Genomic DNA, 18,999 nt, shown 5'->3' on the forward strand with positions numbered 1-18,999 from the left:
CGGAAAACCTACTTCAGTACTGTACTCGAGTAAATGTACTTTGTCCTCCTCTGGCTATAATGACTTGGATACTATGATTTTGAATATTTGATTTGGACCCATGTCCGTTTCTGACCCACGTGTCACTCTGGACCAAATCCTCACTAAACACAGCCAGGCATCAACATCGGCAGATTATATCAGATTATATCAGACTATATCAGTTTCGGCTGATATTTTGCCGCTGATATTTGACTGATTGTGGAATCTGCGTTCCTGTGACCTTTTCAGGAGAGTCACTTAACCCGTTGTTCGTTTGCATGATTTGTCTAACAGTCATGTCAAAGCCACGCCTCAGTGCGGGCTGCTAGTCGTGGGGAAACGTCGTTTTTGGCGTCATGATAAAACATATCGGCACATCCTTATAAAACAAAATCTGGGTAAATGAGGTTCCTTAGAAAATCTGGGTGTGTTTCACTCTGATGTGGATGTATTCTGGGGGGCACCGACACACACGCACGCTCACACGCACACACGCGCGCGCTCGGGGACCCCATGGAAAGCATGTGTATAATAATAAGAATAATTATTATTATTATGGAACATTGTGGTGGTGTCGCTTGATATTGTGAGCAATGAGCTCTGCCTCGCCGGCGCTAGGATCCAGAGGAATGACTCTCTCTCTCTCTCTCTCTCTCTCTCTCTCTCTCTCATCCTCGCTTTTTCCTCTCTCCCCTCAAGACTGTTTTAAAGTCTCTGCCAGACTTGGGCTCACACGCTACATCCTGGATGGATGGAGGAATGGAAAGCTTCCAGCGCCTCTCCACCACAACCGCTACCACTACCACCGACTCTCCACTCTCCGCTTACCCGAGAAGCGCTGCCTCCTCCGCCGCAGTCGCATCAGCGACGACGCGCCGCGCGGACAGTCGCTAGTCACTAGTCTCCTCTAACCCGTTTTTTCCTTTTTCTCGCCTGCCGCTCCGCTACCGTCTGTATCTGAGTGTTATGTTCCTGCCCGGGAATATCAAGGGGATTTTGTCACGGAAAGACTCTTTGCTGGACCTCTAACTCAAATTCTCCGCCCTCCACCTCCACCGCTCAAGTCGCCGTGCCCAGTCTCCGTCTCCGCTGCGTCTCCGGCGCCGCTTTTTACGCAGCGAGGCGTCGGTGATTTGACCGCAAAGGGAGAAACTCAACAGTTGTTGCCCCTTTTTTATTTGCATGTCGATGTGCATATTATTACCATGCGGAGGCTGCTGCAATCGTGCTGTTGCTGCTGGTGGATTTTGTCTCTCGTTTTGTCCGCCTTTTGGGCCGACTGTCATCCTGGTAAGTTTCATTCCCCTATAAGTCACATACTGGGCTTTTCTCCCGTGGCTGTGTCTTCACATTGTGCCTGCTGTATGGAAGAATGTGGCTGTTATTGAGACATTTCCAGGTCGAAAGTCGTTTATCACAGGCTCTTAGTAACACTGTCACCTCGCACTGAATGTATCCGACAGCGGGTCGCTGCTTGGCTGGGAATATTTCGTTTTTGGCTTGACGCTCTTCGTGGCACGTCGACTGAAAACTGAGACTGCGAATGGAAAAAGAAAAAATCTATTATTCTGGTGTGTGTGTGTGTGTGTGTGTGTGTGTGTGTGTGTGTGTGTGTGTGTGTTTTCAGTGCGCAGGGTGACCTGTTTGATGCCCCTCCACTCTATGCTAATTTACAGCACAACTCCATCATATAGGCAAGGCGAATTTTTTCCCTGCCTTCTTCTCGGTCCTGCAACTCCGACCCCCCTCCCTCACCAGCCCCCCCCCTCTCTCTCGGTTCTCCGATTCCACCTCTTTGCTTTTTAACCCTTTAGACATCCAGCACGCTGAGACAAAAAAGGCTGATATGGACCGGGCTGTCATTAGAGGAGCGTCATGCAGGCGGGATGGGGGATGTGGAGGAGATAAAACGGGAGCGAGGTGATGCCTCGGCTGCCGGCGGCGCGTCCGCCAAAGCCGTTATCTCCCCGCCTGGAGCGAGGCGCAGACCTGTTTTTACCGACTCGAGTAGACAACCACAATTGCAGTTGGGGTTGAAAATCACAGCTGTTTTTGTGTGCACGGTGCGTCCTGCCCTGTGCAGCACAGGCGAGATTAAGGGTTGCATGCCGTGAACCCCCAAATAGAGACACAGGATGGCTCCCCGTTTGATTTAATTTTATTCCAGGCGCCTGGATTAGGATGAATTGTTGATTTAGTATTGAATTGTGCAACTTTACACAACATAGGAGAGGCGTTCACAGTGGTGAGAGTGGATCCCAGGATCACAATAGCCCTTCTTACGTTGTCTGATTGGGGTCATTTCCAGCAAACTGCAATAGAATTAGGCTTTCTGTCATTTTGCATGGACGACCCTCCCACTGGAGCCCCATCAAGGGCCCCTGGGTGGGCCCCAGAGCCCAGTCCTGTGCATTCAAACCTCACCAAGACATGTATTGACATAATGTCAAAGCTAAACAAAGGAATACCACTATTAGGAGTAGTATTTTACATAACTGGGATGATTTTTTGCATTGTGCCTTCTGAGTCATGCTGTCCCCACCAGTGGGTTCTGTCCAGAAATGTGAATCAGGTTTTAAAAAAAAAAAAAAGAAAAAGAAATTTGACCTTGACCAGAGTGGCAAACGCTGAGGAAGGTCTCAGAAACGTCTTTCCGATGCTTTGACAGTCCAGCCCTGCAGGGATCATGCAAGCACGTCTTGTGTTTTTTTTTTTAAATTCAGGGCTACCCCAGACATGTTCAGTTCAAGGGCCCTCCCTCCAAAATAGATCAGCATTAGACCACGAATCACTGATTGATTTATCCCAAGGAAGCCCATCTGAGAGGATTTTAGCTGTCAGATATGACTTAATTCTGAAGTAGATACTCGAAGCAGAGGGGGGAAAGTGAAACCTGCAGACAAAGCAGGCATCTTCATGCATTATCTCATTGTGCTACCCAGGGAGTGAAATAACAGTGAACGAAAAAAAAAAAAAAAAAAAAAAAAATCAATTTGCCGGAAGCCTCCACATCATGAACCCTTGGTGGTCCGCTGGATCTCAGTCGGAGAAGCCGTTTAAATTCACTGAACTGAGTTACGACCCGCATACCCGGCTAGATATGACACATTATCACAGAACCGGTTGGTCGTATTAGCCTACTTTTCACCAAAGTCAGAAATAGTAGGCTGTAGCTCACATCTCCGCTCCACTGGATTAGCAATTATATTTCTCATGCCTTTTAAGAGATGCTGTGTAACTGAGAATATGACTGTGAGAGACACAGAGAGTCATAGAGGGAGATTAGCCTGCACTGTTGACTTGGTAGCCCACAACCCAACACACACACTGCTCTAATAAATCCACACCACTATCCAGTATTTCTTTCTTTTTTTTTTTTTTTTTTTTTTTCCCCCTCAATATCACGGATTTCATTCTCCCAGTCCTCACGATGGGGCTCTTGTTAGGCATTCAGTTTCTTTTTTTTTTTTTTTTCCTGTGTGCATGTATGTGTGTGTGTGTGTGTGTCATGCCCTTCCATCATTTTTCATCCCACATTCCATCTGATCACAAATCTAGAGAGAAATCAACTCCGGGGAGCGGAGAAGCGAGAGAGCTGCTGCAAGAAATGAGTTGATGTATGTATGCATGTTATATGTGAATGGATGGGAGGATGGATGGATGGATGGGTGCATGGAGGGATGGTTATATGCTCTCGCCGCCACAGCAGTGCTTTTAGAGGAATGACAAATGTCTGGGGAAGAGGGCATTGTCACAGAAGGGCAAATCCACGGCTCAAGGACTTGGACATGCATTGATAATGTCCTTTATCTCTCACTCTCTCTCTCTCTTTGTTTTAGCCTCTCTCTATTCTCTCCGTTTTCCCTCTCTCTCCCTCTCTCTCTCTCTCTCAGCCGGACCGCATGCTGTCAAGGTGTCAGCGATGAGCGAGCCCGAGGTGGCTGCTTTATGTGCAGGGGTCACAGATGATACAGAAAACAGAGATGAGTGTGTTTCTCTCCTGCTGGGTATCATCATCATCTGCAGCCTCCTATCGCTGCTGCTCCGAACCTCATCCACACCCCCCCCCTGTTTTTTTTTGTATTAGTAAGCTCCTTAAACGTGCGATTGTGCCGGAATAAAGTACGGGAAGAAGGCCCGGAAATCGACTCTGCAAAAAAATACTCGCAAAAACCTACGTCTAATCTCTGCGACATCGCCCTCGGAGCGTGAGGTTTTCCGCGGTTCTGCTTGAACGGTGAGAGACAGGAGTGGCAGTGATGGGATTCACGCTCCTCTTCACCAATCAGGCTCATCGCTGTCGGACGGCGTTGAGAGGTGATCTGCCTGTTGGCGACGTGCAGATGCTGTTTCGTATTCATTTTAGCGACCGATCGGTGACATCCTGTGGTCTTGAAGGACTGGAAGGGGTGAAGACTGGAGAGGCTATGACCAGATTCCCTCTCCTGTTTTCTGGTCGTAACATTCATAGTCGTGGAATCGTGTTGAAAAAGCTTGGGTGAAGTCACCACACTGCAAAAAGTCCAAATCTTACCAAGAGTATTTGTCTTATTTCAAGTCAAAATGTCTTATTTCTAGCCAAAATATCTCATTACACTTAAAATAAGACATGATCACCTCAGAAGGAACTTGTTTTTAGACAATTTTCACTTGTTTCAAGTGAAAATTGACTTGAAACAAGTGAAAATTTGCTAGAAACAAGAAACATATTCTGCCAATGGAACAAGCAAATTTTTACTTGTTCACTTGTGTCACAAGGAAAAATTTCAAGTTTCAAGTAGATTTTCACTTGAAACAAGTGAAAATTGTCTAAAAACAGTTTACTTCTGAGGTGATCATGCCTTATTTTAAGTGTAATGAGATATTTTGACTAGAAATAAGACATTTTTGACTTGAAATAAGCCAAATAATCTTGGTAAGATTTGACTTTTTGCAGTGAACGGGCTGCTGGTGTGGTTTCGTGTTCGGTGACTGATAAAATCGTACGCCCGATCTTTGAAACGTGTGATTTTTTACGATCTGTGCGATTCCGCTTCACTCGACCGACTTCGGAGGAGAGTGAAGGTGCGGATGGGAGTGGCTGCGGCCATGCGTTCCTCTTTTCAGTCAGTGAGACGGCTGAAATCAGTGGTGTTAGTGGAGCATACGCACCTTTTTACGGCAATTGAGAGAAGACAAACTTCCTGAAATGCACAGCAGAGTGCACCGGCGTTCTCCTCAGTAATCTATCCACCTACTTAGCAACATACCCACCTTCTCAGCTGTCACTGCAGCCCTGTGAAACTGTGAAAGGCAAAACATGCCACCTATTTGTCAAGTGCATGTACTGACAGTCACTGATTGATAAAGTGTGCATCTCATCTTTTGAAACAGCATCGTGTGTTGTACGTTTTTTTTTTTTTTTGTTTTTTTGTGGTTTGCCGGACTCGGTTTGGCAGGGAGAGCGCGTCGCCTGTGATTAAGCGGCCTGCCTCAAACCCACGTTGTCAGGAGCACATGGTAAGCGCTTTATCCTCGGAGCTTTTTGAAGTGTCGAGTGCATTGTTTACTCCGGAGTCTACCTTAATAATGTCATACCTTTGCTGCAGAGCAACACCCACCATGAGTCAGCCCGGCGCCGGTGGAAATGGTAAAACAGGAGCTGTGTGTGTGTGTGTGTGTGTGTGTGTGTGTGTGCAGGGGCTGTCATGCCTGTGAGAGCGACCTGCCTGCTTCACACTTGCCCCGCTCGCCCACATAATGGCCGGTGTGCCGCCTAGCAAACATCTGTTTTTTGGGATGGAAAGCGCCGCACATCACCGCGGGGCGTCCGCTCGCTGACACGGGGCATCACTTTCCCCCCCCTCCTCCTCCTCCTCTTCCTCCTCGCCACTGTCATGCGGTGTCACGGTGTTAAGGCACCACGGCCTGTCACGCCGCACTCCACTTCGGCCACGGCTCGGCAAAACAGAGGGGAAAAAGAGAAAGAAGAAGAAGAAGAAAAAAAAAACAACACAGACAAGAGAGAGAGAGAGAAAGAAAGAAAGAAAGAGATGTTTGGCCTTCAATCTGTCGCTCTCTGCTGCGAAAAATGAATGGGTGCTGTCGCTCCCGGCTGAGAGGGAAAAACAGAACGGTCGTTGTAATCTCGCGACGGGCGCCTGAGCAAGCACATCTTTCCACCACACACACACACACACACACACACACATAAACACACACACACATGGAGACACACACCTCCCTGCATCTCTCTCTGCCTTTTTTTCCCTTCATTCGCCTCGCCGTGAGAGCGTGCGTGCGCGTACCCGTGCGTTTTCGGCGACCGCGCGTCCTGTTATCCATTCCGCGCAGGCCTCCGTGTCGCCAACCTTTTCTCAGAGTCTTTTGTCGCGGCGATGGGGGGGGGGGGGGGGGGGGGGGGGGGGGGGGGGGTGGAGGTTGACATTTAGGGAGGGATTGGATATGCTTCACGGCCCTCGGTGCCAACATTATCGCCATCATCATCATCATCTCGGCGCGCGCCGGGCTATTATCTGGCCTCGGCGGTGGCCAGAAAGGCGCGGATGTCGGCCGGGTCACTTTATCAGTCAGCGGGCCTGTCATCGCCACCCCGGCTCCCCTTAATAGATTGATTAAAAGATATCGTGTGTGTGTGTGTGTGTGTGTGTGTGTGTACGTTAAGACGCGGCGGGGGCGGGACGGGTGGTGTCAGACAGTTATCCGTGTAGGATGCTGCTTTGTAGCTGTTGCCTGGTGATTACTGGTGGGCTGCCGGTCTTTTTAGAGATGGGAGAAGCTCAAGCCAGAGGAGAAGAAGAAGAAAAAAAAAAAAAATTAATTAATAAAAAAAAAAAAAAAAGGAAAACGCAGCCCACCACCGTTGTGTTATTGATTTTTTCCAGTCGGAAATGATGCTCTTTGCAGCACAAAGGGGGGAACTAAACAAGATAAATACTTGTGATAATGATAACAATGGTAAACGATGATATTCAACGCGGGCCGCTAATGATATCTCGGCGGCGCGGCGAGCGGAGGAGGAGCGTCTTATTTTCCTTCTCGATCGGCGTTTCTGCTCGGCGGAGCGTGCCCGTTCGGTTTCTAATCTGTTTCTAATCAGGTTTTTTTTTTTTTTCTTGCCTTTTGTTTTTGCGCCTCACGAGCTCCTGGACCCACGGTGCAGCTGGGAAACGCCGGATGTGCTTCTTCTTCTTCTTCTTCTTCTCCTCCGCCTGACTTAATGGGCTGCTGGAAATAAGAGGCGCTCTCTTCAACGCCACGCTCCCACTCCTCTCCTCTCTCTTTCCTTCCCTCTCTCCCTCTTTCTCTCTTTCCCTCTCCATTGTTCCAGTTCATTGTTTTAATCAAGTCCCCGCCAGATTATTTGGAGAGGGAAAGGCTGGGACTTTTTTCCCCCCATCATTTTCTGGAAGGTGCCTTCTGAATCCGAGCCCAGTCAGGCCTGGTGGAGCTGCTTTGGCTCAGCCCCCCCCCGCCCCCCCATCCCCCCCGTCCCGTCCCGTCCCTTCCCCCTCCCCCGGCCGCCCCCTTTTTTCCTCCTCCTCCTCCTCCTCGCTCTCTGCTCATTCTCTTTTTTTTTTTGCTTCCGGCGTGGTTCACTTTTAGTTAACACGTTTCCTTCTCCCACCCCCCCCACCACCACCACCATTATATCAATCACGCTTTTGAAGGAGACATTTTACTCCGACATCTGATTAATGCTCTCAGAAAGCCCTGGATCCGCCATCGGAGGGCCTGTAATTCTGACGCCGTTGTAATTCATCTGAATGACACGGTGCACTTACAGTGTGTGCGTGTGTGTGTGAAGTGGCGTTAGTCGCCGTTACCTTCAGTGCGTCCCAAGTCACCGCGTCCCAGGAGAGTCCGATTAAAAAAAGCACTCGTGGTGATTTCTCTCAGACCGCATCTCAGGTGGTTCGGCCCAAAGCCTCCTTGGCGTTCTCCTCGCTCTTCCACTTTGAAGCGCTTCATTTCCATCAACCCAGTTGCTGCACGTCTGAGCAAAAAAAAAAAAAAAAAAAAAAAAAACGCCAGCAGGACACACTCGCGCCGAAGCTGCATGTGAAGGATTTTCATCCATCGACGCGTTTTTTTTTTTTTTTTTTTTTTTTTGGCGAGAGCCGCCGAGTAAAAGAGACCAGCTGGATCTTCTTCTGGCAAACGAGATACTCCTGATTTTTCCCTTCTTTCCATCTCCCGGCTTGTCTCTTTTCCAGCAGTCCACCGCTAAACGCTGCCACAGGCCCTCACAGGCAGGCAGACACGCAGTATAGACGGAGAGAGAGAGAGAAAAAACAGAAAAAAGAAAGTCAAAGAGACAGTGTGAGATGCTGATGAGGGCCGAGAGGTGCACGAAGCCAATCCCGGCCCCCCCCCTTCTTTTCCATTTTGCCAAGCGCGATGCCGAGGGAGCGCCGGGTTGCCGTGCGGGGCGGCTGAGAGTTAAAGAGAGCGCGGACTGACAGGCTGTTGGCCGGCGAGCCTAACCGGCAGCGACACCAAACAAACACCGGGAGGCGAGGGGAACCAGATGAGATGGGAAAACAATCGGACGGGGGCCGACGCCGCGCGCGCTCCAAACGCCCCCGGATCGAGATTTCTGACACCGCCGGCGCTCGTTTGGGCGGCCGCACGCCTCGATCTGACGGGATCCTCCTGACGGAGCGGCGGCTGACAGGCGCCAGGTGGAGGTGCGCTGGCCACCGGCCCCGGCGCCTTGGCACTTGTCAGGACTTTGAGGCACTTTGTGTTCTTTTGTCAGGCTCGATCGGCGGCCGCCCGCTCTGATGCCGTGACAGCTCACCTGATCCGCCGCTGAAAGGTGTGGATGGGTGTCCCTGACGTTTCCCATAACACTTTCTCATTCTGAATGGCCAAATGCACTTCACTCGACTTCCATCACTCACCGGCGCTGACAGTGGAATGGAAACAGCTCCCTTTCTCTTTGAGGAAGGTGAAAGAATATTTAACTCGCTGTCACCACCCAAACCAGGATATTATGTCGTGGAGTGTTTCCAACACTTTAGTCTGGAAACCGCGGGGGCGCTGCGAGGTTACATGACCTCACAGAAACACTCAAGGATGATGGGATTTGAAAAATATGAACTTACCTAAAGTTTAATGTTAAAGCCCCGATGAAACGCTGAGCCGCAGAGTTTTTGATTTTGACAAATAAAGGCCGGTCTCAGTTAGAGGCCGGCTCTAAACTAAATGTGCACTGCAAAAACGCAAAATCTTACCAAGATTATTTGTCTTATTTCAAGTCAAAAATGTCTTATTCCTAGTCAAAATATCTCATTACACTTAAAATAAGACAAATAAGACTTGTTCTTAGACAATTTTCACTTGTTTCAATTGAAAAGTCACTTGATACAAGTGAAAATTTGCTTGTTTCATTGGCAAAATTTGCCAGTGGAAAAAGTGAAAATTCACTTGAAATAAGTGAAAATCAGCTAGAAACAAGAAAGAAATTTTGCCAATGAAACCAGCAAATTTTCACTTGAAACAAGAGACAATTGTCTAAAAACAAGTTACTTCTGAGGTGATCATGTCTTATTTTAAGTGTCATGAGATATTCTGACTAGGAATAAGACATTTTTGACTTGAAATAAGACAAATAATCTTGGTAAGATTTTGAGTTTTTGCAGTGTTTTTGCAGTTATCACAGATGCAGTTTTGTTTTTGTTTTTATCATCATATTCAATCAGTCAGTATGTTATTAGGTGGCCTTTTTATATAGGTAATATTCATACTTACTGATTTAAATGAACAATTTGACAGTATTATCCATCTTTGCTGAGTTTTGTCCAAAAGAAATTAAAGGCAGGTCTCTTGCCGACGCCTGTCCCAGATGAAGGCTGGCAAGAAACAAACAAGAAACAAATTTTGCCAATGGAACAAGCAAATTTTTACTTGTTCGTGTTGTTCGTTTGTGTCACAAGTAAAAAATTGCTTGTTCCACTGGCAACATTTGTTTCTTGTTTCAAGCTAATTTTCACTTGATTCAAGTAGATTTTCACTTGAAACAAGTGAAAATTGTCTAAAAACAAGTCATTTCTGCGGTGATCATGTCTTATTTTAAGTGTAATGAGATATTTTGACTAGAAATAAGACATTTTTGACTTGAAATAAGACAAAAAATCTTGGTAAGATGTGGACTTTTTGCAGTGTGGTGGTGGAGAGTGTGGTTTTTGGGAGCCGGAGGAGCAGGCTGCCTGTGGCTCTGGGGGAGCGGGGGGGAGGTCTGTGGAGTGATAAGTTCTTGTAGGTGTGTTGGCGCATGTCCAGTGATGTCATTTGTGAGTGAGCAGCAGGATTTTGTAGTTGATCCGGGCTGAGACAGGAAGCCGGTGTAGTGCAGTGTAGAGTTCCTCCTTTCTTCTTCGGTTTTCGCTGTAATTCATGGAACCGGACTTGGTTTTTGCAGCCGGTCCCTGTGGGCGTGTCGTCTCTGTGGCCACAATTAGCACGGCTCCTTACCCACGGATTAAGTATTCTGAACACATTATAGCTGCGGCCCAAACTCACGGCCATAAAGCTGAATCCCATTTTTCCTCCAGGATGGAAAACCTACGTGTGTGTGTGTGTGTGTGAGAGAAAGAGCACTCACACACACACACACAGTAACTTTCTCTGCAGCTTTTGAGCTCTCCACCAAAGTAGCATTTGCAGTAAAAGCCATTAATGAATCAAGATATTAAAAATTAGGATTCAGGATGAATCTCAATGTCAGCATCAAGATGCAAAGTGACGAGGACACTTCAGCGTACCTTTTAAAGCTCCTCTCGGGGCTGATAATGAGCGAATAAATAGCGTGGTGTGACTTTATGGAGATAAACGGGCGGTGGCGGCGGCGGCGGCCTTTCGCTGCAGACGCCGAGATGGAGCGGGAAACCAAAACTATTTTCTGGGAGGGGATTTTCCTGCAATTTTCGACGGAACCAAAGTGTCAAAGTGCTTACTCTGGATTATCACCAAGCATTCATTCATCAGGCTTGTTTTACGGCTCAATCAGACCCAGGCTGGGAAAGTTCATCCATCACTTCCTCCCCCCGCTTTTAACCCCACACACACACACACACACACACACAGCCCTCCTGCCTCCCACTCTTAAATGAATTCTCTTTTCACCCGTTCATCTCACACCCCAAGCAGCTCCCAGAACAAAACTCCAGTCTCCCAGCTACGCCGTGATTTGTACCGCGATCAAATATTTACAAAAGGGAACACAAACCCTCTTTTTTAGGCCTGTTTTTCATCTCCTCGCTGTCGACTGAACCTGAGCCGCTTAGCTGTGCTCTATTTAAAGCCGACGCAGTGGCTTTAGCTAAATGATGATGGATGCTGATCCACAGAGAAGTGTTTTATGTGATTTTTTTTTTTTTTTTTTTTTTTTTTTGCTACTAAAGTATAATGCTAATGCCCTTGAAAACCGTAAAGCAGTTTTGGGTAATGATAGATGACAAGCCGTTCCTATCGTCGCTGTTGTGTGGAAAAAACCTTATTTTTCCGGTTTTTGGTCGTTCCCATGTCTCCGTGTGTGGTGGGATCTGAGGCCGTGAAGGTAACTATAGTGATCCAAACGGGGCGCCAGACAGACAATTAAAGCCATGAATTCCTCACGGGGGCAGTTTGGGCCCTTACGTCTCTCCGTGTAACCCAAAATACATAAAACGCTAAATAAATTCAAGATATAAAGACGATTCTAAGGGAAAACCTCATGAAAACAGAGAATAACCAAGTCAAATGTGGTGTTTGTTCACTCTGTACACAACAGGTTTCAATCAAAAACTCAGAGAAAAAGAAATCAATGTGATTTTTTAATAAAAATTTAGTTCATTGACATTTCATAAAATTAAGAAAACAGAGTCTTAAGCAGTCCTCTGTGGTATGAATCTCTTAAATAAGTGTAAAATATCCCCAAAAGAGCTTGCAGATGTAACTGAGTTGTGTGTGTGACAGTGTGTGTGTGTGTGTGTGTGTGTTTCAGGGGGGATTTAGCCTCAAACTGAGTGTGTATTGAAGAGAGGCTGATGAATATGAGTTTATGTTTGAGTTGATTCACATTCATGGTCACAGTTTGCAACTAAAACAGAAGCAGAATTTGCATTAAAAACAGAATAAAATACAGGTATACATGATTGTATGTCAAAGATTTTTTTTTTAGATGTACATGTGTACATACGCCCACATTCACAAATGCGCCCACACACTCGCATACGACAGGTGTGTGTGTTGTTGAGGAAGAACAAAGAAGGAGAAGCTTATTTCTCGGTTGGCAGCTGGGAGTGTAAAGAGCTGGAAGCCAAGAGAGTGTCACCAAATCCAGAGAGACGATGCAGGAATGTGATTCTCCTTTTAACGAGCAGCTCCAATCAAACATGACAGGAGCGAAAAGGTGAAAAAGAAAAAAACCCAAAACTGTTCTTGGTGTTTGTTTCTTGATATAATCTGGAATTAAAATGGATTTAAGCCTGGCTGGTAGTTTAGATTCGGCTCAAACTCTAATTCTAAGTCGGCAGTCTGTCTGTCCTCTCTCTCTCACATTCTCACACACTCACACACACTCCCTCACAGGTGTCAGCAATTATCAGGCTCTCCTGTGCTGTGCAGTAAAGGGCCAGTCTGCTGTTTTTTTGGAGTCTGCTGCTGCACATGTTGAAACCAAAGTGGAAAGAAAAAAACAAACAAACAAAAAAAAAACATTTAGATGAATTCAAAAATGTTTTCTGTGTTATTGAAGCTGCAGTGTGGCCACATGCAACATCCAAATCAGAAGCTGCATTGATTGATTTATTGATTGATTGATTGATGAAGGTAAAACGTGTAACAAAATGCCATTATAAACGAAGCCCTGTGGTGCCCTGGCCTTCAAATCATGCTCTCCAGATGTAAGAAAACATGTTTATTTCACACAGACCCTTAGCAAAAAGTACTGTATCAACATTTTAATGCTATTTTTCCATTAAAATTACGATGCAAACGTCATCACTCCCTTTAAAATGATCATATTGCAGCTGTAGAAAACAGTTGTGATCTGATTTCTTTGCCGTATTGTTCAGGCCTTCTCAGAATCGAGTAAATGCGAAAAGTGTGGTGGAAAGAAAAATGGGGCCTCCCGTCTCCTCCGGACGTCAGTGCTTTGTCCGCGGCACGGGCAAATATTTGGATCTTGGCCTCCCATCCGTCTCCGCGGCGGCTCTGTTTGTCCTTTTCAGTCAAACGGCTGCCCTCGCCGGCGTATGTAACACGGCCCTCCGCGTGTTAACGTGTTGGCTTTCACACGTCCTCGGCCGATAAAGTGTGTAATACAGTGCCGTTCTGCCGAGGGAGCGCGATCAACTGAGATGCGGCGTGGCATTTTCCCCGGCTCCTAATGCACCGGCGGCGAGGCTGAGTGGGCCCGGGCCGGTCGCAGCCTCCGCATCCACTCCATCCACTCCATTCCTCAAGCGAAAGGCGGCGCGAGTAAAGGCACTGAGTAAAGAAGAGAGAATGAGAGAAAATCACCACATGCCAAGAAGTGTTGTGTCACAGAGTCGGGGTGTTGGTGTGGGAGAGTGGAGAGCAGTGCAGAGCCCTCCTCATTAAATTCTTGCAGTGGCGTTGGTTTTTCCACTTTAATGCTTGGGAGACGCGGGCTTCCTCCTCTGAGAGATAGGGACTCGGGGCCGCCGAGACGACCACGTAGCCCAATTTGTCTTAGCTCTGTGGGGAGGCAGTTTAAACTGCAATGCCCTCTCCTCTCTCTTAATCTCTCGCGACCCCTTCTCTGTCTAACATCTCTCTTTCGGCTCAAGCGTTTCTCGATTTTTTTCCCGCACTCCGTCTCCTTTCCGCTGTCTTGTTTGACTTCCTCGCGTCTCTCCGTTTGTCTCTCAATCTGCGCCAGTTCTCCCACCGACTCCATGCGAGATAAAGATACATAGATAGATAGATAGATAGATAGATACTTTATTCATCCCGAAGGAAATTCACAGTTTTCAGCAGTATCCACAGAGTACAAGATTAAGTAAATAAAAACTAAAGAATAATAAAAAATAAAGAATAATAAAAAAATAAAAAATAATAAAAAATAAAGAGTATAAAAAGAGTATAAAAAAGAGTATGAAAAAGAGTATAAAAGAGTATAAAAAAGAAAGAATAAAAGATGACACTCGAGATCTAAAGCTCTAAGTACCCAATGTGCAAAAAAAACAAAAAACCAGTGTGCATCGATGTATACAATGTGCATACAATGTGCATACAGTGTCCATACTTAGTGCAATAACCTGTGCAATAATCCATATTCAATACCATACTTATGTGCAATAACCTAGAGTGCAATAACTCCTGTCCATGTTTGCACTTGTACATATATTTTTCTTTCTTTCTTTTTTATTCTATATATATTTATATTTATATTCCTTTCTTTATTTTTCTTGACTATTTGCTCTTTTTACTTTACACTTTGAGTGGGAGTTGTTATTGTAACAAAAGTAATTTCCCCCTGGGGATCAATAAAGTATTCTGATTCTGATCTGATTCTGATTCTGATTAGATGTGGGCAATGTGCAAATTTACAGTATAAACAGATGATAAATAGCTGATAAATAGATGATAAAAAACCCCAAAAAAAAAAAAAAACTCGGAGTCGGTTTCCATCATTCCTCGAGTCGCTGTTGACGCCCCGGCTTCACCGCGAAAACACGGATTTGAAAGCGGCGGTGACGGCTGACAGGTCTGTCCCGCGGCGCGTGTCGCTTACAGGCGTTTGCTGGTAAACGCGAGATAATCTGGCTGATCTTAGCAAAATATCTGCTGCTGCCTTCTGAGCGGGCCAGGGCCTTGATCTCGTCCTCGAGTTACCAGTGGGGTTCATGTGTTTCATTAATAAATTAATCAAATTCAGCGGCGGATATTCCCCAGTGAGGAGGTGTAAACACACAGCGAGAAGCAGAAATTAAGACGGGAAGAGCAGATACAATTAAAGCGAGTCGACACTTAGCACCAGTTTCATGGTGGTGACAGCGTCTTGGCAAATAACACAAATCAACAGTAATATCCCACCGCTGCAGCTTAACACCTCACATTACCTATAGGGACGCATCACTCCACTTTTTTTTTTTCAGTTCATGGGCTTTGGGTACCGATACCAGAGCTCGTTTTTTCTTCATTATTATTATCATCATTTTGATTATGATTGCTGCTGTTTTTGGTATGATGTGCAAGGTTACATGTGCATCTGTTGTGCACCGGTACATGGATCGGTAACGTTATTCTGATATCCGATTTGTGAATTACATCTGGATCTGCAACCCCTAATTACTTCTAGCATGCACGCAGAAACACCAAAAAATTGTAAAAAATTGCAAAAACGCAAAATCTTACCTAGAATATTTGTCTTATTTCAAGTCATAAATGTCTTATTCCTAGTCAAAATATCTCATTACACTCAAAATAAGACATGATCACCTCAGAAGTAACTTGTTTTTAGACAATTTTGACTCGCTTCAAGTGAAAATTTGCTTGTTTCATTGGCAAAATTTGCCAGTGGAAAAAGTGAAAATTCACTTGAAATAAGTGAAAATTAGCTAGAAACAAGAAACAAATTTTGCCAATGAAACAAGCAAATTTTCACTTGAAACAAGAGACAATTTACTTTACATTCAAGTTACTTCTAAGGTGATCATGTCTTATTTTAAGTGTAATGAGATATTTTGACTAGTAATAAGACATTTTCAAAATATCTCATTACACTTAAAATAAGACATGATCACTTCAGAAGTAACTTGTTTTTAGACAATTTTGACTCGCTTCAAGTGAAAATTTGCTTGTTTCATTGGCAAAATTTGCCAGCAGAACAAGTGAAAAGTACCTTGAAACAAGTGAAAACTGTCTAAAAACAAGTTATTTCTTAGGTGATCATGTCTTATTTTAAGTGTAATGAGATATGTTGACTAGAAATAAGACAAATATTCTTGGTAAGATTTTGAGTTTTTGCAGTGCAACCGAATAATGCTGCATATTGAGCGAGGCATGCTGATTAGGTCCATCAAACAATCTGCAAAACTGAAATGAGACCAGCTAATGTCGTTAAAAAACAGGTATTTTAGGACGGTATAGAGAAAACTAAGGGAAAGGAAAGAGTTGGGATTGTGAGGAGAGACAGAATAAGATGTCTTGACATGAATCCGATCAGTCACCTCCACCTGAGCCTCCCGACATGCCCTGCATATGCACCGGCGGCGGACCTTTCACAATAAAAGCACCCGCCTCACGTCCTGGAGTAACATTTTCCCGGTGAAATTTCAATAATGAAATAAGATACTGACTTTAAGAGCGCACAGTGAGGTTTGTTGAGACGAAAACCAGCTGACAAGCCGCAGACGACATTTACACGCCTCTTAACAATCAGCAAACAGGACTAATTTATTCTGTTGCTCCAGATGAAGTGGTTTGCCAGTCGGGGAAGCTTAACCGGCCCCGAGACAATTAACTCTTCGATCTGACTTGATTCTTGCTCATAAACAACACAGCGGTCCGGCTCCTCGGCGGGCTTGGATTTCCCGTCCAGCTGCAGCAACCTCGCCGTCTAGAAGCTTTTCCTGCCGGTTTCAGCTCCTCGGATAATACCAGCCCTGTGTGAATCAAACTCAGTAATTTCAGAAGCAATTTGATTTTTTTTTTCCCCTCTTCTTCTTCTTCCTCTTCCTCTTTGTCTGGATGGATATTTTTCTGTCTCCTGTCATGAAAAATGGAGGTATTGGTGGATTTTGAAGAAGATGGTTTTGAATTCATTTTAAGTGGAAACAAGTTTTTTTTTTTTTTTTTGCATTACTGAGCCATCAAGTGATGGAGTGCAGATCGGTGATTTCACTGAATTCCATTATCCTGCGGCCGCGTACAAGGGCCATTGTAGGGAAAAACAAAGATAATTACGCAGCCGTGGCAGAGGAGGTGATACTTGGATATTCTCACAGATTAAAGTGGCAAATTTACAAGAAAAAAAATCACAGATTTATGAGAAAAGTCACACATTTGGGAGAAACAATTCTGCAAGTCACCGCAATGTCTCTTCAAATTCAACTTGAATTAAATTCACCACTTTAATCTCCGCGGATACCTGAGGTTTTTTTTTTTTTTTTTTTTTTTTTTTGGAAATTCCCAGCTTTAATCTTAGAAATTGTGAGTTCAGTAATTATCCCCCCCCCCCACGATGGCTCTAATGCACCGTTGTGTTATGCCGTGATGATTTTCACAATGAGCTTCACTAATTACACAAAGTCTTCGTTTAACGCTCGTCTTACGGGAGGAAGGCTTGGAGAGCAGCTCCGTGTCTTGCCGCATCGCCGAGGAGAACGTCCAGAACCGTGAGACGGACGCGGAGGTGAGACCGTGCCTGTCTGTCTGCCTGTCTGCCGTCTCCACCCGTCTCACCGCGACGGAGGATTGTCTCGCCCTCTGTGAGAGGATTGCTGCTAAATTTAAGATTTCCTCAGCGGGCCGCTGGAGGTGTTTGGCTCCTCGCGCCAGATGTTCAACAGATGGGGTTCACTAATATCACCCCAGGGTGCACAGGTTTTCACTCTCTCTCTCTCTCTCTCTCTCTCTCTCTCTCTCTCTCTGCCTTGGTCACTTCCTCTCTTTCCCTCTCTCCCCTGTTTAAGCCTGCCATGCATTACCTTCGCTTTCTGGTTCCTATTTTTAAATCTCCTTCTGTGCTATTGTGTATGTATCATCCCATCTTTTCCAGCTCTTCCCTCACCATCCCCCCTTCCTCCATTTTCCTCCCCCTGCGCCTCCCCGTCGTTTTCAGCCATTTCTTGAAACACCAATGTAGGAATAAGGGCGAGAGAGAGAGAGAGAGAGAGAGAGAGAGATTTTCACTGCTGGATTAGGTGAAGTCCTTCCCCATTCCTCATTGGTAGACAAGCACCCGTGTTCCACCTGAAACCCCTTTGGATTTACGCTGCGAACTGCAGCCATCTTTCTTCCGTTAATCACCTCGGGGCTGGGCGCTCCGGCTCGCCACGTCCCCAGGCCGATGGATGACCCGCAGGGGAAATCGAATGGAAACCAGCCAAGCCTGACGCTCCAGAAGCACTTTCTAGGTGCCACACTGAGAGAAAAGAATAGGGAGGGAAAGTAGTTGTACGTGTACCGGTGCCTCGAAATCAACTTTGCTGTTGATGCTAAGAACGCTGCAATTTGGGCCTTTTTTCTTTTTCTTTCTTTCTTTCTTTCTTTCTTTCTTTTTTTTTTTTTACAGGACAATTTTTTGGGTGGTTTTGGCAGAAAGCGCAGTATTATCCAAGAGAAATCTGTGATTTTGTTCCAAAGATTTCTGTAGTATGGCCCTGCGGTCTGAGGATCATCATGCACTTTGATGTTGTTTGCCTGAATCTTACTCTTGAGGTTTTTTATATATATATATTTATATATATATATACTTGATTCCTCATTGTACTTTATTTTTAGCACATAGAAAAGGCAAAAGTTTCTCCAACACATAAGAAATATCCTCCAAACCATTTAAGGAACCCAGCGTAATATTTATACGGCGATAATGGCACATCAGGATCGTTTGACGTGCACAACAAAACACACATTTGGCCTGATTTTGGGTGCTATTATATTTCCCCCTGCTCTCTGAGTGTTTTTACTGTCACCACATGTTCAGGGCCTAATGATATCAGCAGACTAGTGGCTGCCTCATGAGGCCGGCATTGATATGCACAGGTAATGTCCTCTGTGGTCGCGAGCGGTTCTCCATCTCCCACACAAAATGAATGCATTTGCTTTCAGTCCAACGACTTGTGCCTCTCTAGTGCCCATAGTAATGAACATTGTTTGGACGAGAAATTATCTGCTGGAACCGTTTGTTTGCTTCCACAGCAGGGCATTAGCATTCATGTGAAGCAAATGTATTCCTGTTTTGGCTATCTGGATACTTAGTCATCTTTTCAATGAAAAGAGAGAGAGAATGAGTGCTTCTCA

The 18,999-nt window shown here is 45.5% G+C and overlaps 1 protein-coding gene across 2 annotated transcripts in view; it reads left to right on the forward strand.

The window, feature by feature from the left end:
- The first annotated feature begins 716 nt into the window (after nucleotides 1-716).
- Nucleotides 717-18,999, forward strand: part of LOC115358974 (receptor-type tyrosine-protein phosphatase gamma-like) — a 528,184-nt gene continuing 509,901 nt past the window's right edge. For both annotated transcript variants that reach the window (XM_030051157.1, XM_030051156.1), the window contains exon 1: nucleotides 717-1,311. In XM_030051157.1, coding sequence (XP_029907017.1) covers nucleotides 1,227-1,311 — 85 coding nt within the window. In that variant the 5' untranslated portion in view covers nucleotides 717-1,226. The remainder of the gene's footprint in view (nucleotides 1,312-18,999) is intronic.

This window comes from Myripristis murdjan, chromosome 5 (assembly GCF_902150065.1).
Source record: "Myripristis murdjan chromosome 5, fMyrMur1.1, whole genome shotgun sequence".
In the NCBI taxonomy this organism is placed as follows: domain Eukaryota; kingdom Metazoa; phylum Chordata; class Actinopteri; order Holocentriformes; family Holocentridae; genus Myripristis; species Myripristis murdjan.